The sequence below is a fragment of the Zootoca vivipara genome, chromosome 8 (assembly GCF_963506605.1).
Source record: "Zootoca vivipara chromosome 8, rZooViv1.1, whole genome shotgun sequence".
Lineage (NCBI taxonomy): Eukaryota > Metazoa > Chordata > Lepidosauria > Squamata > Lacertidae > Zootoca > Zootoca vivipara.
Window position 1 is genome coordinate 49,300,099 of NC_083283.1, and position 22,350 is coordinate 49,322,448.

A 22,350-nucleotide genomic window follows, 5' to 3' on the forward strand; every position below is an offset into this window, starting at 1 on the left:
ACTGTTCCTTCAGAGCCCTTCTATAGTCTCCCTTTGCCTCAGTAAGTTTTTAATCTCATTTTCTACCTAATTTTTGTTCATGTTTCTTTCTCAGTCCCTTACCCGCTTTTCCCTCTTTCATTAGCCTTCTTGCTTCTGGACTTCCTGCCCTTTAGGTTTTTAATTTCCAGATTCTTTTCCCAAACTCCACCAGACAAAGTAACAAATACTCAAGAGAAGCTAGACTGAAAGATGCTTAGCTCCTTGAACTACTGAGCATTCCATGTGACTACACCAGATAAGAATCATGTATGAAGGTTTCATTCCCACAACCAAAATGTATATAGAGCAAATCCTCTATCTTATTTAAATGTTAATGTGTTGTGTATTATTCTTCCTTATCTCAGACAACTGTTGCTTTGTTGAGCAATTCCTTTCTTCCAACTCCTCACCATATTGCGTTGTGTTAGGTGCACTGGTCCGTTAGGGCACTTCCCCACCAAACCTACCTTGATGCCAAGCCCTCTTACCCTGTTCATAACCACCCTAAAGGCTGCCTGCTTCCTCCTCCTCCTTCAGACTCATTTTGCCCTTAAAGAACTCAGCAGGGAGGCAAACCAATACAAATGTCTCTACCTGCCCTTGGCTCTGTCTCCACCTACTATTGGCCCAATGAGCACCAGTCACCACTGGTTAGATGGTAATCAAGAGAGCATTTGCCCACATGGGAATATTTTAGCTGATGTATATTACAATGATGACAGTATAAAGTTGTAGATAATGATGTACCTAAATGTTACTATTGCAAGGAATGTTGCTGTTAAGGGACTTCTGGGGATTAAGTGTGTGAAATGAGGTTAGTTTTATTTAAGTTAATAAATGTTCTTTACATTTGACAGTATTGGCCATAAAATTGTACTGATACATAAAAGGCAGTAAATTGTCCATGCTTATCTAATCTGCCTTAACCATGCTTTCCTTTTTTATATCTGCATGTCATTACTATTTATTTAATGTTCCTAACAGCAACGCCAGATGCAGGAGAAGACCCCAAAGTTACAAGAGCAAAGTTTTTTATCCGGGATGAATTTTTAGTAAGTGACACTTTAAAAAACATGGACTGGCTGTGTTAATTTACTGTTGATAAACTCATCTGACCAGAAAGGAGTTTTAGTATAATCTTTGAACGTTATAGAAAATGTGTAACATCTTGAAATCCAGCTGTTATTTAAACATTAATCAACAATGTCCCCGTTTTATAAATCAGGAAAACATGCCTGATTTATAAAACATGCCTGGTCATAGAAGAATGATTTTGTCTTCTATCTGGTATTCCTTTTAGAATGGATTTCCTTTCACCTCCAGCCCATTTGTGTGAACCAGATAGCTAAGATTAATGCATGTAACCCTCTGGTTTTAGATTGGACACACACACACAAACTTTGCCCTCTCCAGGTCTGCTTTCCACTTCTCAAAGCAGCACTTTGTTGTGTTGATAGCTGTCCAATGGCAGGTACACTTTGTGCCTTTCGCGTCTTGAGTCTGTATTGGTTTTCTTCCCCCTGCAGAGAATAAGCACGGCGACTGGAGATGGAAAGCATTACTGCTACCCCCACTTTACATGTGCAGTTGACACAGAAAACATCCGCAGAGTGTTCAACGACTGTAGAGACATCATTCAGAGAATGCACCTTCGGCAGTATGAACTATTGTAATTGAGAACACCATGGAGCCTGTGGTTTTAAACATCATCTTTTTTTCAGACTTCCTCATGTGAAGTAGAGGGAGATGCTATATAGATACACGTCTGCCTCCTCGGTTTGTTTACTTTGATTAGCCTTTCAACCCAGTTCATGCTTTATGGGACGATGTGTGTGCTTTATTTTTATATGCCACTTCTGTGTCATTCCACTAAGGCCTTTGGCTACCTCTGTTTCCTTAGGTTTCGTTGCATCTTTGTTTTGTTTTTAATTGGACATAGCCTGCTAGTTTCCCCCCCACCCCAGCAGGCTTGTTCAAGGTGGTATCTGCTAGTTGGGCGACACCATGTCATACTTGCAGTGTGCATGGGTTTCCTTTCTACCGTGACGCTGAAGAGTACTTGATAGATTGGGTGGGGGGAGAATAATGCACTTTGTTTTAGGGTTGTGAAATACTGTTGAGGATATATACATGCGTGATGTAGCAGCACCACAATATTAGTCACAGTTTTTAACATAACTGAGTTGCAGGTCAGCTGACAAAGGTGACCTCCTCTTCTAAGCCATTATTGGCACAGGAAATAGACTAGATAGTGAGGCACAGGGAAGATGAGCAATTTTTCTGGAGGTTTGGAGCTAAGAGTCTCTACGCACCTCAGGCATTTGAATTCAGAGCTACTTTTTCAGACTATTTGCATCTTGGCAGAAAATTCACCCTCACTTTTGTTTCTTCTGTCCACAAATGATCCAACTACTTTAGATCATTTTTGGACAACAGTCTTCTCCCTATATATATATAATATATATATATATATAATATATATATTATTTTTGTTTTACTTCTGGTTTATTATTATATTGTACAGACTGTAAAGTGTAATATTATTTTGTACAATTTTATTGAAGATAAATACTTGTAGAAGATCTTTGTGCCTTGATTATGGCTGTACCTGTAAAACGAGCTAAGATGTAAGTATGTTTTTGATTGCGCTGTACAGCTTGATGTCAACTTTACCTGCAGCAGTGACTGAAGGTAAAAAACTTCTCTGTAGAGTTTAGGGTTTTTCTGGTTTATATAAAAAGAAATGCTCTTTAGTATAAAAAAATTATAAATTATGCAAATTTAAGTCATATACCTTTGAAAGTAAGTTATTACTGCCACCAGATGTTGCAGCAAATATGCCTTTCTCAGTCTTAGCTTTAAAACACTGAAATTGATTCAAGTGTCCAAATTGCAACCTGGTGTTTTCATGGAAACCAAGGATTTTGTTTTACCTTTAAAAAAACACCTATGTTCAGTAATTCTTTGGTCATTCATAGCCAATTTCACAATTGCACAGATTGTGAATGTGTAGAAGCACCATTAGATAAAGGCTCTTTAATCTCTGTTGCAACAGCCGCTTTCATTGTGCAAATTGGAAGAAAGAAGAAAAGGTTTAACCCTTGTGTCTGGCCTAAGAGAATTACAAGATGACAATTTTATTTCTCTTAATAAAGAGACCTTAGAAAATGGTTTTATTTTAAATATTGTAGAATCACAATGTGTGGATATTTCTCAAACTTGAATAATTTATGCAAATGACATTCACAAAATAAGTTGTGGTACAGTATAATATAAAAGCAAGAATTGCAGTAGCAATAAGGCATGTCCTTCTCAGTCCTATAACACTGCTTTTATATTTTATACATAGGTGTTATGTCAGAGTACATAGTTTCCTGTGTCCAAGGTAACCTGTACAAACGTTTAAAATTTGTAATTGCAATAACAAAATTTAGAAGTGTTAGCCTACATACCTTCATAGATTATGTATCACTTGGATTATCTTCATCCTTTGCTTTAAATTTAAAGGCAAATTACTCTTTGAAATATTTTCAACCACCCAATGTGAATCAATTCTTAAAGGAGGATAGCATGTTTGTTGTTTATGTAAGCCCAGGCATTTTTTTCTGATAACTGGGCAGACATGTTGTGGTTTTAACTCTGCAGAGGGGTCACATTAGTAATCTTTCTAGGTACTGTATTTTCTAAGACCCTTTTCAACACTTTAGTTCGACTCTGAAACTGCTAGTTGGATATATTTTAATGATTTTTCAGTAATGCTAACCATGCATGTTTCCAAAATGTTAGAAAGACACAAGTGTTTAGGATCAAAGTACAAGATTCTGTCAACACCATTTCCCATAAAGTGCATCACTAATACCAAGCATCAGGCCTTTCACTCTTACTGCATTTGCCCATCATGGTAAACCATAGTTAATAGCTTACTTGTAACATAAAGATGGCTCCTGCCACAAAGTGAGCAGGAGAAACAAACCACAGTCCTGGCTTAGTGTAACATGTGGACTTGAGGATTGTGGTTTGTTTCACTATGAACAGACCTTAGTTGGTAAGCCAAGAAATAAACCTTGACTTCCCTCTGTGGTTTGTTTGGGAGTAAAATAAACCAGTATCCTCAAGTTTACACAGGGGATTGTGGTTTGTTGCTCCCATTCATGCTAGAGGAGAAATTTCTGCGTTTACTGTAAATCATTCGCTATGGTTTATTGCAATGACGCACTAGGCCAGGCATCCCCAAACTGTGGCCCTCCAGATGTTTTGGACTACAATTCCCATCATCCCTGACCACTGGTCCTGTTAGCTAGGGATCATGGGTGTTGTAGGCCAAAACATCTGGAGGGCCGCAGTTTGGGGATGTCTGCACTAGGCCTATATAAAAGGGGGGGGGGAGAAAGGAGCTGCTTGCCTTCTATTCCAGAGATTAATTTCAGCCAGACATCATAGCACGTGCCAGTGGGATACACATATTGCACACAGCTACTTCTACAGATCCAAGAGGTTTGTCCTCAATTTTCTGCCTGGTTAGCCAATCCTCTGCAAGCCTGTTAGGCAAGGGTTTTGATAATTGGCACACGACTGCCATCAAAAACTACATCTAACTTAAAACAAGGAGACTTGTCTGAGGCCAGTAAGCTACTTCTCCCAATAGCCCTTTTTTGTAATATCTTACTGTAAAATAACTCTACATCAAGGAAAAGAAGTACCACACCAGATGGTCTCGCAGCAATAACACTTTAAAATTATTTCCAATTAGAAAGACTGAGCCTCTAAGCAGCATAGGACACTAGTGCAGACACAAGAGGAGGCTTGTAGGACTTATAGTGTACAGTTACAAACTTTTAATATACATATTTGATACAAAAACTTTAGCAAGAAAATGATTCATTTGATTGTAGAATACAATATTTTTGTACAGCATGAAGCATTCAGTTAACTTACCCTGTAGTATAAGTCATATCAACTGTATAGGACTTTCTGTATGTAAAGGCAACCTGCCTTTGGGCTAGCAATTCAAGTACGCATTTGCTGGCATGAATGTAGTCTGATGGACTGTTCTTTAGCTTTGGTGTGTCAGTGACCGATTACAAGTGTCTGACTCTTCATACTGCTTTATATTTAGTGATTAAACGCTGAACAAAATGAAAAGGGGTAACGAGAGGGTAAAAGTGAGCTAGTACCAGGACCAAAAGCACAGCTCCTGCTGCACAGTAGATAGTAAGAACTGTGTTCTCGAATGGAAGAAAACACTTATAGAGAGAGAAGTCGGTTGGTGTTATACTGCCCTGAGAAAGAAAGGGAAACGGCATTTTATAAGATATGGGGCAAGTGGTTGGGAGCCTGTATGCTTTACAATTATACTAATGGTAGAGTTCAGTTTTTCTCATAGCATCAGTGCTCTCAACTGTCCTCTGGATAAGAGATGCAGACAGCTTTAAAACCTATGTTAGATATTCCATTTGTTAAGCACTGAGCTGCCTTGAGACTATTTTGTGCCATTTTAAATATTTTTTTCAGTAAAGAACACAGCAGCTGCTATTTGGCTGGGCAGCTACTCAGGCCGCATAGCACCTACTGGCCCTGACCTGGGGAATGACTTCCACATAACTATGTAGGATTGCAGGCTAAATGTGCTTAATTGTGTTGGATGGTGGCCACTAAGTATGTGGGGTGACAAAGCATACGAGATAAAGCCAGATTAGTAATACTCTCGGAGTGCAGGGGGAGGGAGCACTGGTCTGCAGGTAATCTAGGCCAATAGTCAGACACCATCTATTCCTCAAACTGCTGAAAACATGATATTCTGAAGTAAACTGGATTATCTGGTAAGTAAACACTCTAAACAAAATTAGGGAGACAACATGCTTTCCAAGTACAACTGTTTTAACACTGTGTTACTTACTAAGTGATGAATAACTTTCATCTATGAACTAAAAATTGTAACCAATTTGCTGTCCCCCATGCAAAAGAGGCTGAAAAAGTAAACTTAGCACAGAACTGGTTTTTTGAAAAGAATGAATATTTAAATGTGTTTTAGAACTGGGAAATTTTTTGTGCTTCAGGTTAATCTACTTAGAGTTGTAATCTAGGATACCCAAAGTAAGCAAACTGTGAATTAGGTTCATCTGATAGAATTTTGCTGCCCTATGAGATAGTACGTTTGCACTTTTGAAAGACAGAAGAACCATGCAGAAAAGATATGGTCCTGTGGATAAATCAGCTAAGCAAAAACAAGTCTTAATACTGTTTGTTGCAGACTACTGGTGATTGTTGCAGTCAAATTGTTTACACTGCATCCTCTTTATAGAAACATACTAAATATAGCTTGTATGTAGACATGTTTGTAAAACCTACAAAAAAAATACTTTGCACTATACAAGCAGGATGGCTACACAAGTATGTGCTTTATAAAGTGGGTGCTTTGTATTCAACTTAAGTGTACTTTTGGAGAGGATGGGAGGAGCTGTTTTGTTTTGCTTTTTTACAGGTAGCATCAGTCTGAGAAAATAGCTGATTGCTATGTTGATTTATATTATGAAAAATTATCTGACAAAATAAAAACTATTTAAACTTACCACTATGAAACTAGGATTGTTTCTGTTCCTCCAACTGAATGACGGAATACTGATTTCTGGGATTTTCCCATTATGCAACACTTCACAGGCACTGTGGGTGTGACCACTCAAAATGAGCCGAGGATGAAACCACCATAACAGCTATGAGAGTAAAACAAGGTTGGCATTTAAAAATGTCTGATTTAAGAAGAAGAAAAGTGACACACAGTTTGATATATTTTTACTTTGCTTTCAAGTTTTCCCTTCATTTCTTTAAGTCAATGCTTGTACAAGTTTTCACCCACACATGCAGTAAGATGCTCTCAAATAATGCAGGGAACGATCACACATACAGAAGCACAGCTTGGAGTAGGGGGAGGTGGAGGAAGGATGTCTGCTCTTACCCAGGGTTCTAGGTTCACCAGGCAAGGCCTAGTAACCAGCATGCAGTTGCAGCACCCTGACAACCACTACAGACTACTTGCCCAGCCTTTCTCTGCACCTCCGCTCCAGAGCACAATCCAGTTAAGGATCAGAACACCTACTTTCCTTGGGATGGCTCCAGCAATCTCTCCTACCCAGTTCAGTTGGATCCTCTGAACATGATAATCCTCAACTGCATGAGTGGAGGAGGGGGTTGATTAGTTAAGGCAGGACTTCATGCATACACCAAATGCACAGCCTGACTCGGAGCAGACTCATGCAGTCTTCCTGACTGACTCTGAACATAATGGGCTGCACAATTCTGTGCGTACTTTGCAGAAGCTGCATTGTATTTCTAGTAGCCTTATTTGAGTATGCTCATTTATGACCAGAAATAGGAATGCCATTTGACAAGGAAAACAGCTTTATTTTGATGGTAGTAAAAAGCCGCTGTTACAAACACTATTCTTACAAGAATAGCTCAGAAATCAATGAAATTAAGAATGGATCAAGCAGTGCATGACGAGGTGGGTGGGGGGTGGGAGAGAATGGATAAGAAAGATGCCATTCTTAAGATTCTTTGACTATCCAAGTGCCCTGTTCACTGATACGCACTACGTTAAGCAATAATAATAAAATTACAATTTGCCAATAAAATAGGCATGCCTTTCAGGGCATCACATCTTGACAAAGATTGAACACATTCAACATACCTTTTGAGAAGCTTCTTTTGAAACCACGTCGTACTTCTCTTTAAAGATGTAATTCTTTTTATCCAAAGGAGCAGAATCTTCTCCTGTACATTTTGCGTCACTTCTTCGATAAAGAGGATAATGCTGAAACGGATTAAAGCCAAGAAGCAAACAGCACATTAACAAGACCATAATGCATTTATGCTAAATAAAAGTGCAAAAGTGACCCATTTCCCAACACAAACACACCTGTAATAGAATTGGAGCTGAAGATGGGAGCTTGTCTACATCGCTGCACCTTTTTCTGGACTGACTTGGTTCCTGTCAACAAAAACCAAGCAAGTGTTTTGTACACACTCCTATATTACACGATAGAGGAGCAAATGGAAGAAGGCTGTTTTCAGGAAAAATCATGAGAGATTAGTAGGTCCAGTCTATGGAAAGACAACTCTCCGCCTAGAAGCTCTAACACAAGATGTGCGGATGTATCAGAGATAAAAAAAATGGCTACTTGTACAAAACCCTAACCCACCCTGCAAGTGGACTATGACAGAATAACAACATACACACAACTACAATTGGGTTACAAATAGCAGAAAGCAGCACTTTAACAGCCTAAGGTTCAACAAGAAAGATAAAGTCTGCGCTAGTTTACTATTAAAAAGACCAAGCAAATTGGTCTGCTGAAAACTGAGAAACGGTTTATTAATAAGCCAGAAGACCCCAAGTTACGACAAGGGGAAAGCTACTGCAATCTCAATTCTCAATGATTGTAAATCAAGAAGTTGAATGGAACATAAAACTGCTAAAACAGAAAAATATTGAGTCTGCAAATAAAATTGGGAAGTTGCTGGCTTGGCAACTGAGGAAAAAACAAAGTCAAAATATAAGCGAAATTAAGGTTGATGATAAAATAATAATGACCCAAAAGAAATAAGGAAAAACTTATAAATTTTATAAAGAACTTTATAAGGCACCAAAGGAAAATAAAGAGAAATAAAGAGAAAATAGAGTTTATTTAAAAAAACATAAATGAGATTTCACAAGAAAATAGGTCATAACTGGAAACACTGATTTCAACAGAGGAAATTACTGGTAGGTAATTAAACAAGGAGAGAATGCTTCAGTTTATGAACAGACTTCCGGAACCAATTGTGTTCATAAACCAAGGTACCACAAAGCCAGATACAATTACCTTTGCAACCATCACTATTTTCACATGCCCTAATTCAGTGACGGCATGCTGGCTCTTCTAATGCCATGCAGATAATTCACCCATGAATGTTTTTATATTCATTTTAATAGAGGGTGGTTGCTGAACAACTCAAGGCATGCCTGGAGTATGCGGACCATTTGGATCCCTTCCAATCTGGATTCAGGCCTCATCATGGGACTGAAACCGCCTTGGTCGCGCTGGTTGATGATCTCTGGCGGGCTAGGGACAAAGGTGAAAGTTGTTTCCTAGTTCTGCTGGATCTCTCAGTGGCCTTTGATATCATCGATCATGACATCCTTCTGGACTGTCTAGAGGAGCTGGAAGCTGAGGGCACTGTTATACAGTGGTTCCACTCCTTTCTCCTGGGCTGTGTCCAGAAAGTGGTGTTGGGGGATGAGTGTTCAGACCCCTGGGCTCTCCCCCATGTTTTTTAATATCGATATGAAGCCACTGGGAGAGACCATCAGGGGGTTTCAGCTGGGTGTTAATCAGTATGCAGATGATACCCAGCTCTACCTCTCTTTTAAATCAGAACCAGTGAAGGCGGTAAAGGTCCTGTGTGAGTGCCTGGAGGTGGTTGGAAGATGGATGGCAGCTAACAGATTGAGGCTGAATCCTGACAAGACAGAAGTACTGTTTTGGGGGGGATGGGGCAGGTGGGTGCGGGGGACTCCTTGGTCCTGAATGGGGCAACTGTGCCCCTGAAGGAGCAGGTGCATAGCCTGGAAGTCATTTTGGACTCACAGCTGTCCATGGAGGTGCAGGTCAATTCTGTGTCCAGGGCAGCTGTCTACCAGCTCCACCTGGTATGCAGGCTGAGGCGCTACCTGCCCACGGACTGTCTCACCAGAGTGGTGCATGCTCTAGTTATCTCCCGCTTGGACTACTGCAACACGCTCTACAAGGGGCTACCTTTGAAGATGACCCGGAAACTGCAACTAACCCAGAATGTGGCAGCTAGACTGGTGACTGGGAGTGGCCGCCGAGACCATATAACACCAGTCCTGAAAGACCTACACTGGCTCCCAGTACATTTCTGAGCACAATTAAAGTATTGGTGCTGACCTTTAAAGCCCTAAACGGCCTCGGCTCAGTATACCTGAAGGATCGTCTCCACCCCCATCATTCAGCCCGGACACTGAGGTCCAGCGCCGAGGGCCTTCTGGTGGTTCCCTCACTGCGAGGAGGTTACAGGGGACCAGGCAGAGAGCCTTCTCAATAGTGGCGCCCATCCTGTGGAACGCCCTCCCATCAGATGTCAAGGAAATAAACAACTATCCGACTTTTAGAAGACATCTGAAGGCAGCCCTGTTCAGGGAAGTTTTAAATATTTGAAGTTTTATTCTGTTTTTAATGTTCTGTTGAAAGCTGCCCAGAGTGGCTGGGGAAACCCAGCCAGATGGGCGAGGTAGAAATAATACCATATTTCTACCTCCATAGGACGCAACTGACCATAGGACGCGCCTAGTTTTTAGAGTAGGGGGGAAAAAATGCTTTCTTGAATTGTCCTAGGCATAGCAGCCAACTCCTAGAGGCCTAGGTGCCTTTGACCCCCCCCCCAAATTAAATATTTGAGGAAGCTTATTTTGCAAAGGGGGAAAGCTCCATTTTTTTGAGGATCAGCTCAAAGTTGTGCAGCTTTTTTTGCAAATTGGGGAAGCCCCGTTTTGGGGTGAGGGTCAGCTCACAGTTGTGCATATTTTTTGCAAAGGGGGGAAACTCCATTTTTGAGGATCAGCTCAAAGTTGTGGAGCTTACCTTGCAAAGGGAAAAAAATCCTGTTTTTATGGGGTTCAACTCACAGTTCTGCAGCTTCTCTAGGAAAGGAAAGGGACTCATTTCTACAGTTTCCAGACAGATAATCTAATCAGCCAGTCACATGTTGCTGGGGAAACAAGCAGCCTCCCTCTGCAGACAACAATTGAGGCCTGGGCAAGGGGCCTGAGCGGGGCGGCAAGGGAGCTAGCTCCCTTATCTCCCTCCCCGATCTCTTGCAATCAGCTGCTGAGCGGGTCCTTTCAACTCTCTCTTTCCCTCGTTAGCCTTTAGCTCTTTCTAAAAAAAAAAAGCATGATCTGCCTTTCGCCCCTGGGCAATTTGGCTCCAGGGACCACACATTCGCTCCATAAGACACCCAGACATTTCCTCTTTTTAGGAAGAAAAAAGTGTGTCTTATGGAGTGAAAAATACGGTAATTTGTTTGTTTGTTTGTTTGTTTGTTTGTTTACTATTATTATTTAATGGAGGAAGCACGTTTCCAAGCATTAAGAGAAACAGCACATCCTTCTATAAAGTAAGATGGCGGAGAGATGGAAGAACTCCATGCACACATTACAGCAACCGAACTTCTCAGTAATAATGTAACACATAAAAATAATGTATGCAAAAACAATGTATGCCAAGAAATCACAAACAGAAGTCAGTTTAGAAAGATTATTTTGAGCACCTCAATATACACCGATGAAGTTTCCCAGTGAGGTAATTCTATCCTTACCTGCAGTGAACAGTTGAGTTGATGGGAGAGTTCTGCAAGCTTTGCTTCTGCTGTTCTACAGATAATGCAGCCATCACCCTCAAGAGCAACACTGTTCACCATAACAAAGCTACAAGTACAAGAGAAGAAATAATGACATTGATGTGCAGTATGTCTGCAGTAAGAAGCGGCTCCATGCTCAAAATCAGGAAAACTCAACAAGGTAGACATCCTGCATCAAATCCAGAGAGTGCTGTTTGGTACATGCTCCAGCTGCAGTGCAGTGTTTTCTCAAACCATTGCCCTAAATTCAGCCACTCTGAAGATCCAAAAGGCGTAGTATTCTAGCATTCCTAATAGAAAATATTCAGGGTTCTTCTTTATATTATACTTCAATATTTTTTTTAATTTCTTCAAAGATCTGGTTCCAATAGGGTTTAATCTTTTCGCATTGCCACCACACGTGTACAAAGGTCCGTGTTTCTTTTTGGCACCTCCAGCATAAATTATATTTTGTCTTATACATTTTGTGTAATTTAACCGGTGTCATGTACCTATAAAACATTTTGATCATATTTTTCCTAATTCCTTTGGAGGCTGTAAATTTCTATGAAATTTTGCATAATTTTTCCCATTGTTCTAATTGGATCACTTTCCCCAAATCGGATGCCCATTTAATCATCGTATCCTTTGTTAATTCATTTTTGGTCTCCCATTTGAGTAGTACATTATACATTTTGGAAATATTTTTATTATTATTTTGCAGCAGGTGTTCTTCTAACAGCGAGGGTTCATCCATAAATCCTTTTTGTAATTTATCTTTATTAAATTTGCTATTTATTTGATGGAATTGAATCCAACCCGTCAAAAGATGTTTTATCTCCTCATATTCTTTTAGCTTAAGCTTCCCTTCCTTTTCTTCTATTAGATCTTTATATTTTCCCCACTTTCCATCCGAATTCAACTTCTTCACTGTTAATATTTCAACGGGTGACAGCCATCTGGGGGTTTTGGGGTCTAGCAGCCTTTTATGTTTCTCCCGTATTTTTAATAAAGATTTATTTATGACATGATTGTTGAACCCCTTATTTACTTTAACTTTGTCTTCCCCCAAGTAGGCATGCCAGCCGAATTTATTCTGATATCCCTCCAGGTCTAATTATTTGTGATTATCTAACGTAATCCACTCTTTTAACCACATGAAACCCACCGCATCATGGTATAAATTTAAATCTGGCAGTGCCAGTCCTACCCTGCTTTTTATATCAATCATTAACTTATATTTGATTTTTGCAGATTTATGATTCCAGATGAAATTGGTAATAGCTTTTTTCCATTGCTTAAGGAGGTCAGTTTTGGGTCCTAAAATTGGGAGCATCTGGAACAAGAACAACATTTTAGGTAAAACATTCATCTTAATACGCGCAATCCTGCCTAAGATTGATAGCTTTAATCTGTTCCACACCTCTAGATCTTTTTTTGTTTATTTCCATATTTTAATATAATTACCCTTAAACAAATTATTATTATTTGTAATCCAAATGCCCAAATATTTTGTTTTATTCACTATCTTTAACCCCACTTCTTTTTGTAAATGCTCAATTTCATCCTTTGACAATTTTTTTGCTATCATATTAGGTTTACTCATATTCAAACTAAAACCTGCCAAATTCCCAAATTCCATGATTCTTTTTAATGCCTGTTCAATGCTTTCCTTTGGTTCCTCCATTGTAATTATTACATCATCTGCAAATGCCTTGATTTTATGGACATCTCGTCCAATTGTAATTCCTTTACAATGCTTGATGAAGGAATAAATAAGCAAGATGAAAAAATATTTCTATATGCAACCGCAGCCACAAGAATATTGATCGCCACATATTGGAAAAGACAAGATATACCAAAAATTAGTGAGTGGCAAGGGAAATTATTTAGCTATGTGGATCTAGCGAAATTAACTAATTCAATCAGGGGTAGTAGTAAACAGAAATTTGATCAAAGCTGGGGAAAATTTGGGGATTACATGAACAAACAATGCCCTACACTAAAATCCTGGATTTACTTCTAATGCTCTGTACTGTTCGCAAGGGTTATAAATACAAGAGAAAACATCAGGGAAGTTTATTATGGTAAGGGAAGCAGTAACTAGTTAAAAACTTAGCGAAACAGAGATGATGGCAAGTGGAAGTTTAAGGAAGGAGACGATAGTCTTGTTCGTTTGTTACGTTTGTGATGTTTATTTATTGTATGATTTGTTTTATTTTATTTAAGGTTGAGGAAAAGGATCAGACAAGAAAGCCTAGTGGAATTTTGTATTATATTTTATTTATTTTTGTCAATTTGGTTATATGATAATTTGTATGATTTGTAAGATTTGTTTTGTTTTGTTTTGAATTTCAGTAAAAAATTTTTGGAGGGGGGGGAAGGTGTAGTATTCTACATCATTTTATATGCTTACAACAGGAGTTGGCAACCCTGGGCCAAATCAGGGGTTCTTCACCTTTCCATCTCATTCCTTGCAACCATGTGGCCCCAATCTTATCTCCATGGGTCACATCAGGTAGGCACAGGATTTCTAAAGGGACAAGGAAGGACACGCTGCAATTAAGATGGGAATCACACCTAGGGAAAATGCATTCAGTGTGGAAAAGGTGGAACATCACATTCCTTCCCCTTTTTAGTGCTTCTTTACTTGGGATAGGTGCCAACCAAGCTGGTGAAAGATGGAAGACATGCGTGTGTGCGAAAGGGAGAAAATACATAGGGCAGTGAGCTAAGTGTGCACATCCTTATTCGCCTGTGTGGACCTCCAACCAATTGAAAACTGAAACTGCAACCTTCTCCTTATGGATGATTCTTTGGTCCCAGGTATAACTTAGCACAAAACAAAACAGATATTGTTTTAAGTTCCATTACCGTCCTCTATATTAATATGCATGATATTTTTGAACATAACAGTGCACAATAGGACTCATTCCTAGGTTGATGTGAAAGACTGAAGCCTAAATATGTACTTACGAGACAAATGCTGCAGAACAACTTGGACAAGTGTCTTCAACCATTTCATGAATTTATACCCCACATAAAGTTAAAACTGGGAGCTTCCTGCCAATGGCAGGTACAAAATGTAAATAAATATTTAAGATGCAAGTGAACAAAAAAAAAAGACTCACTTTATCCCTTTCCGAGTTATCAGCTTTTCTGAAGTGAAATTGAAAACCTCCGAAAAACGTTGCAACTTGTATTCCGTCATTCTGTGTGAAATTAAAAAAACCTCTACTTAATTTAAAATAAGTTATATTGATCTTTTTTCTGAAGCTTTGATTTAAAAAGCTAACTATCAAGCTCCAATCAGGTAATGTGTGTATCTAAATGTTAGTTTAAAGTACTGTACAGTCCATCACAGTTCCTTTACACAGGGAGAGAGAAAAAGAAAGGATAGAAAAAGTAGAAGAAAAGAAAGAAAAGAGAAAATGGCAAGTTACTTCTCTTCACCAAAAACCTTTCTGTATTCATACTTCAGTCACTTCAATATATACCAGTAGATCTTATTTAAACTCTTAGTAAAGGACTTCCACCACTTTCCCACACAGTTCTTAGCTATCTTATTTGAAAAAGCATCTGTCATTCATTAATTTCTTTTCCTTAAACTCTTTCCTCATCTGTCAATTTTTTTGGGTTCTCTATATTCTTCACAAGGTTAATCTAGACACAACCAAAATTTTGTATTCGAGCCCTGTTTGCATAAATATTCATTCAAGCATTCCCATTGTTTCTGAATTATAGTCTTTGGTTTATGCCTTATTAAGTCCCGTCAGTTTTGCTAACTCCAGGTACTCGCATAATTTGCTTAACCATTCTCCCTTTGTTGGAATATAATTTCCTTTCCAATGACTTGCTACTAACATTCTCACTGCCGTTGTTGCATACATAAAGATATTAATTTTATCTCTGGGAATATCATTACTCAAAATTCCTAATAAATATGCTTCTGCCCTTTTGGTATATGATGCTTTTATCAATTTTTTAATCTCTTCATGGATCATACCCCAAAATTTCATGCCTGTGTATTCTGGAGGCCAACAGAGCAATTTATTTTCACCAGCTTTTTGTTTTTCATTTCTCACATTTTTCCCTTTGAGAGACTTTCATACCCATGGCCCTGCTGTTGCATTCTTCCATTTATCTGCCAGTTCCTGGATGTCAGACAAGTCAGGGCTCAAATCACTTCCTTCTTGAAGCAAATAAATTCACTTCTATTAAAAAAAAACACCTTATACATTCCTGATCTAGCAGCTTCTGGTATATGGCAGTTAAAGACAGCTCAGTATTAAAACCTGTCTTCAAAAGGTAAAGAACTGAGAGTGTGAACACCTGGATGGAAACAACACCAAGTTTTCTGCAATCCTGGCACCACAGTCAGCTAGCAACACAGAATCTGATGCTGCAAAGAGAATCCTTTTAGGCAAAAGGGATTAACACTCTAGGTGAAGCCTTGATATCCATAATACAGCTGGATTAAAAGGTTTGGCACTCATTTTCTCTCCCTTTATCCTTATTTTTTTGACATTTGGGGAATGCTTGAAAGGGGCAAAACATTTCTCCACTGCCCCGCCAACCAGGCTAATGCTCCACGTTTATAGTCAACCTGCAGCAATGGAACAACAAAACAGGAAGCATCACTTCAGAAATGCATTAAAAGAATAAGTGGTGCATTAGCTGGAAGTGGATTGAAGATTCTCTCAAAAACGTTTTTAACAGTAAACTTGCAATACTGCAACTTAAGTCCACAGCAGCTGCATATTATGGTATGTATCTAATGCTTGATTTCAGTGTTGTGTAAGTACTAAATGGCACACGTGTTGCTCCCAACAGATTGAAGCATGTTAACAAGGCTCCTCCAGCCCTCTATGTGCACAGGCAGAAGAAGGGACAAAGCAACACTCTGTATGATTTTGCATGTGCCCAAGAAATATGCCCCCCCATAGATTCAAACCTATCTTAAAGCATTTAGTTTTATAATAGAATGTTTTTCTCATTTTGACAATTCCCATCTCAGTACTGCATCCTGTTAAAAGAATTACTCACTCATAATGAAAGCCAATGTCGTGGTTGCCAACAATAGCAATTAGCTCAATAGAGGCTGGATGCCTAAACATTTTCTGATAGCGTCTTACATCATCTGACCAGGCCTGCAGGAAAATGTAAAGGTTCTAACTGTATATAATATAATTTAAATAACTATTAATTTTTCATCACTATCATTAGTTATTGCAATTTGCCCCACAATTCTACTGTCAGTAACAGCCATATGGCATTACTGTTACCATGAGGTGGTTAAAAGCATATTATGGTTGTACAGCATTAATGCTGCAATAAGTCAGTAAGTGACCTGCAACAATGCATTTAAGCCCACATAAATAAATCAAAGTAATGTGAACACTGGGGCAAATCTTTCTCTCCTCAACCCCTAGCATGGCAACTTTGACATGGGCAGGACCATCCACGTGTCAATCATCTGAGGTCATGTGCTTGACGGGCAGACCACCCCACCCATCTGTCAAAGTTGGCCTGTGGAAATATTCCTAAACAATACTGAACTCCCCATACATCAGTCAAAGCATGAAAAACTGAGTCCTGCGTTTTGCAGCGGCATCTCCACCTGTCCTACATCCATCATTTGATGCCAGGTGAGTGCCTAGAGCACCTTTTTTTGCCTGAATGCCAGAAACTCCCCACCCATATTAAAAAATAAAAATAAAAATCAGTAACTCAGTAATATTTATCAAAATATAGCATCACACTTCTTTTTGCATGACTCTGAATAAGGGTTGTGACTAATTAGGCACTAATAAGGACACTGACTAACTGGACACTAATATTGACAAAGGGTAGAGTCTCACAATCCTTAACTGCTTAAGTCAACATAAATTGATTTTCAGAGTCTCTGTACATGCTAAATCAGTCATGTGACTCACTAAACCAATATTCTGTATACCTGAAGGAGCATCTCCCCTCCATTGTCCAGCTCGGACACTGAGGTCCAGGTCCGAGGGCCTTCTAGTGGTTCCCTCACTGCAAGATGTGAAACTACAGCACCCGCCCTGTGGAACACACTCCCATCAGATGTCAAACAGATAAACAACTATTTGACTTTTAGAAGACATCTGAAGGCAGCCCTGTTCAGTGAAGTTTTTAAATGATTGATGTTTTATTGTTTTTAATATTCTGTGGAAAGCCGCCCAGAGTGGCTGGGGCAAAGTAGGCAGAATATTATTATCATCATTATCATCATCATCATGCCTACAGCTGCAGCATTCTAAATAATGTGCTGAGTGGAAATCCAAGGTGGGATTCACCTAAAGAACCCTGTTGCAAGACCTGCACAAGGACTTCCAATTTTACAAAACTGGTCCTGGGGCTGGGGGGGGGGGGCAGAACAGTGCAGGGGGCTTTCATTCCATCTGGCAAGCTGGAATACTTGCATAGATGGAACAGTGCAATGTTTAATTCCACCTCAGCTTTTAACACACAAAAATAATCTACTCAGCACATTCACCTATAGTTTTAACTTGACAACAGCAAAAGGGGGGGGGAACCTATGCAGATACATTTTCAAATAGCCTCTATCTAGGTCAAGAGTGGGGAAGCGCTTTCATCTGGTGGGTCAAATCCAAATGTGACACATAGGTGGTCATAGCTGGCTAAAACAGCCCTGTGGGCCAAATTAGGAACTTTAGTGGGTCTAATCTGACCTATGGGTAAGAAGTTTCCAATGTTCAATCTAGGTTTTCCTCACTCGTCTTTGCTATAGACAGAAAATCCGATGGGTAGCTTACTGCTAGCTGATCAATGCCTACATGTTATTGATGCATCTCTCACCTCATCTTAAATTAAGCACTAGGAACGGCTGGCAAAAAAGCATAACATACAGATCTCTCCTAAAAGCACTGAAGCAACTGCCTGGTGCGTGCCAAATATGCCTGCAGGAACTACATAGTCCAATGTGCTACCTAGTAAAGCAGAATTTAAGGAAACTTGGCCCAATGACTTCCAAGTTCTTTAACTTAATTGCTACTGATCAGGATACTGGTTAGCAAAGATGACTGAACAACTAAGCTTTAAAAGAACTGTATTAGATTCCTGGTCTCATTCTTTTGTGCACAACACTTTCAATAAAATCCTATTTTGCTTCATGAACACTTTAATGTTTCACACAATACCAACCTGGGGAGAACTCCATTTCCCTTCATCAAAGACATCACCCAGGATAAAAACTATTTCTGGTTGCAGAAGCCAGAGAGCAGTTTGGAAGGCTCTCTCCATCTGCCATTCCCTAAGAGAAGAAAAAAAGGGGTATCAGTTCAACATACTTAAGTGAATATTGTACCAATGTTGTACTTGTACCAATCTGGCCATGTTGACCTGCTTTGCTTTGTTTTGTCTCCACTATATTGGGTGGGTATTGTAGTCTGAGGTTTTCCTAAGGTAAACGTTTTAATTATGAGTCTTCATCCCACAAGTCTGAAGAGATGTGGTTGTATTGAAGGGCATGACTGTAATAGATTTTGTGATCCTTCTGAATGAAAGCTAGAAATATGTACAGGTTAGTGGTCAGGGGGTTTCATATATAACTATTATGTAAACAGCAACAGCAAAAGGCTTCTAAAAGTAATTTCCAAGTGATGCAAGTTTAAATATGGATTATTTTACATACATTTCTACCAAACTTTCTAACCATGAGGTTGAACCTTTGCAGTGGCAGACCATGGGGGTCTCCAATTTCAGCGGTGCCCTGTGTGATGCTAAAGAATCCCATCACCACCACCTCTCACCTTCCATTCCCCCTGAGGTGCCTCATCCCTAAATCCGCCTAATTTATTTTAAAACTCACGAGGCTGAAATTTTGCAATTTCAATTTGTGCACTTTTTCTTTCTTTTTTACTGACTACTTGGACTGAAGCATACAAGGCATCTTGTCAGCTTGATAAAACACACTGCTTTAGTCACGTTTTCCTACACACAGATGTAGAATACTGGAAGTGCATACCGTAATTTGCCATCATGAGATCAAATAACCATCAAGCCTGGCTACACCCAGTCATTACCTCCTCTAACACAGTGAATGAACATGAATTATTTGTGTGAACTCTAAAGACTATATTTTAGCCTAGCAATAGTCAAGATATTACCATCCCATCAGTTGGGAACCAATTTTAATTGGTGAGACTATGAATGATTTTTGCTACTCAGCCAGCAATACCCCTGGCTCCTTCTTGAGCAGTTTGGATCTAGCATGCTTTATACCAGCTCAACTTAACCCCATGCTACAGTCTGCATTGTGCTCCCCAAAAGGTTGCAGAGCCTAAGAAATGCAAAATGAGTATTACTTAAAATATTACCATAAGAACAATTCCGGATTCTCGAATTTAAGAGAGTTTTCTGATAACAGTATAAAACCCATTAAAAACATTTCAGAATACCTGAGCTTTTTATGTTTTTTTGGTTCTGGTGTGTTACAGCAACATGCAGTGAATTAGAAAATATTAAGAATAATGATTCCTTCAAACAATGAGTAATAGTTTATGATTATCAAATGGTTAAAAAAATCCACTTCTTTCAATAGATATATACTAATGTTCTGGCAATATTCAAATATGAATGAATGGATTAGCATGTAAATAATCAACAAGTCACAGGTTATTTAGTGGTTCATAACCCTGGTTTTCACGCATGCAGAGGCCAGCGGGAAAATATATGTTTATAATAAATTGCTGCCTGTTACTGATATTTAGCTCTTACCTTCTCAGCTTGTCCAGCCAGTGACCACCGATTTCACCTAGTAAATGAGTATCTGATAAAAACATAGCCTTCAAGACAGAATTGGAAGTCTTTTCAGTAGCCCTTGGATCCTGAGCTTCCAATTGCGGCCAGTGACACTGAATTATAACTATGTAATAAATTAAAAATTCACAGAAGATGAACACAGAAAAAGTAAAACACAAAAGCTTCAGTGCAAAAGTGCCTTCTCTCTTCCCCAAAAAACTGTTTGGGATCCTAAAGCGCAATAATGCCATATCAGCCTATAGGCAGGTCTTTCTCCCCATAGATGGTACCAATATCCACCTACTGAGGCCACTAAGCCAAACCAAATGCGTGTTTCAATTTTTGTTCTTCACATCAGACAGGAATCCTGCAGAAGACAGAAAATAATAAATACTATGAATTCAGTAAGTGATCCAAGCTGCTTCCTATTAGGCTCCAAAACACAATGTGAGAATGTTGATAAAAGTGATCTACCTTACAGGACTGGTGTAAGATTTACTGAAGTAGCATAATACCTTCTAAAGCTCTCTACCGGTATAACTATTACTCTAAGTCAACAATAGTGTAATATATTCATTAGGACCAACTAACATGTCATCAAGTAGCAAGCAAGTCTTTGAGTTCACCAGAATTTTCTTCAGAGCAACATTACAGGGGAGAGCAAAAGTGCAGGGGAGAGCGAAGATGTTCCTGTGTGTGATGAAAACGCTCCTGAAATAAACAAATAAAATTGTCCAGTAGCACCTTAGAGACCAACTATGGTAAGTTTGTTCTGGGTATAAGCTTTCGTGTGCAAAAGAAGAAGTGTGCATGCACACAAAAGTTTATACCCAGAACAAACTTAGTTGGTCTCTAAGGTGACCCTGGACAATATACCCCCCCCCACTGCATCAGACCAACACGGCTACCTAACCTTAATCTGAAAACGCTCCTGTTTGCAATTATACCAAGAATTTATATTTATTTCTGCAGTTCACCCAGTGAGCCTCTTTGGTAACAATCGTTGCTACCGGTAAAAACAATCGTTGCTAAAACGAAGCAACAGCGAAGTTCAGGTGAAAGCCGTGGAACAATGCACTTTTCTCTCGCCATTTTGTGTGTGCAACCTCCAAGAGCGAAGAGCTCTGCTCAACTCAAAAGCTTGCTCGCTACCGTTGTGACCCGTTTTTAGTTGGCTGTAACAAAGACATTGAAGGACCCAGGTGGCGCTGTGGGTTAAACCACTGAGCCTAGGGCTTGCTGATCAGAAGGTCGGCAGTTCGAATCCCGGTGACGGGGTGAGCTCCCATTGCTTGGTCCCAGCTCCTGCCAACCTAGCAGTTCGAAAGCACCTCAAAATGCAAGTAGATAAATAGGAACCGCTACAGCGGGAAGGTAAACGGCGTTTCCATGTGCTGCTCTGGTTTGCCAGAAGCGGCTTTGTCATGCTGGCCACATGACCTGGAAGCTATACGCCGGGTCCCTCGGCCAATAATGCGAGATGAGCGCGCAACCCCAGAGTCGGTCACGACTGGACCTAATGGTCAGGGGTCCCTTTACCTTTACCTTTAACAAAGACATTATACATCGGCTGTATTTGGATGGAAAGAGAGAGGCAACCATACATGTATGTATTTAATTTTACGGATCAGCGAGGCGACTTGCCATTTTTGTCAGCTTGTAAGAACCACCCGACTACTTCGCAATCATCTCCCAGGTACTGAGTAAATGGCATCATCATGCAAAAAAAACGAGCCCGCCTCTATTATAATGACCCTCCCGCCGCCAAGGAGGAAGGAAAGCCCCAAGAATAATATTTCTTTTTGGTAGAGCTGGGGAAACGTCAAAGAGGCAGAAGAAAGCCAGGCAGAATTGGCCAACTTTCTCCTGCAGAAGGGGAGGCATTTCTAAGGGGAAACTACCGAAGGCGGAAGCCAAACCTCTTTCCTCTCACAATAAACAGCCCGCTTCAAGCTGGCGCTGCTGCTGCTACTCACCCCTGAGAGGAAACTCCCGCCAGGAGCGGAGCGAGGCTCCCGCGTGCAAGAGACGGAGGACGGAAAAACTCCCCGCCGCTTTGCACGTGTCCCCCGCACGTCTGCAGCGGCGCTTCCTGCGGCGTCCGTGGAACGGCGAAGAGCTCCACTCCGGAGGTCAGGAAAGCGACCGAAG

General features: G+C 39.9%; 2 protein-coding genes across 7 annotated transcripts in view; one reads left to right on the forward strand and one right to left on the reverse strand.

Moving 5' to 3' along the window:
* Positions 1 to 6,589, forward strand: part of GNAL (G protein subunit alpha L) — a 124,803-nt gene extending 118,214 nt beyond the window's left edge. For all 4 annotated transcript variants that reach the window (XM_035124705.2, XM_060277912.1, XM_035124706.2 and 1 more), the window contains exons 11-12: positions 1,006 to 1,073; positions 1,548 to 6,589. In XM_035124705.2, coding sequence (XP_034980596.2) covers positions 1,006 to 1,073; positions 1,548 to 1,694 — 215 coding nt within the window. In that variant the 3' untranslated portion in view covers positions 1,695 to 6,589. The remainder of the gene's footprint in view (positions 1 to 1,005; positions 1,074 to 1,547) is intronic.
* MPPE1 (metallophosphoesterase 1) lies at positions 5,037 to 22,314 on the reverse strand. 3 transcript variants are annotated; one of them, XM_035124710.2, is made up of 10 exons: positions 22,176 to 22,314; positions 20,176 to 20,566; positions 18,601 to 18,709; positions 16,462 to 16,565; positions 14,547 to 14,627; positions 11,395 to 11,503; positions 7,934 to 8,005; positions 7,706 to 7,828; positions 6,591 to 6,731; positions 5,037 to 5,147 (listed from the first exon to the last, which is right to left on the reverse strand). In XM_035124710.2, exons 2-10 carry the CDS (start codon positions 20,448 to 20,450, stop codon positions 5,118 to 5,120), a joined length of 1,044 nt encoding a protein of 347 aa, XP_034980601.1. In that variant the 5' UTR covers positions 20,451 to 20,566; positions 22,176 to 22,314; the 3' UTR covers positions 5,037 to 5,117. The 3 variants fall into 3 exon arrangements, with proteins under 3 accessions (XP_034980601.1, XP_034980599.1, XP_034980600.1); XM_035124708.2 differs by having other exon boundaries at positions 5,118 to 5,300; XM_035124709.2 differs by lacking the exon at positions 14,547 to 14,627 and having other exon boundaries at positions 5,118 to 5,300.
* Positions 22,315 to 22,350: the final 36 nt, after the last annotated feature.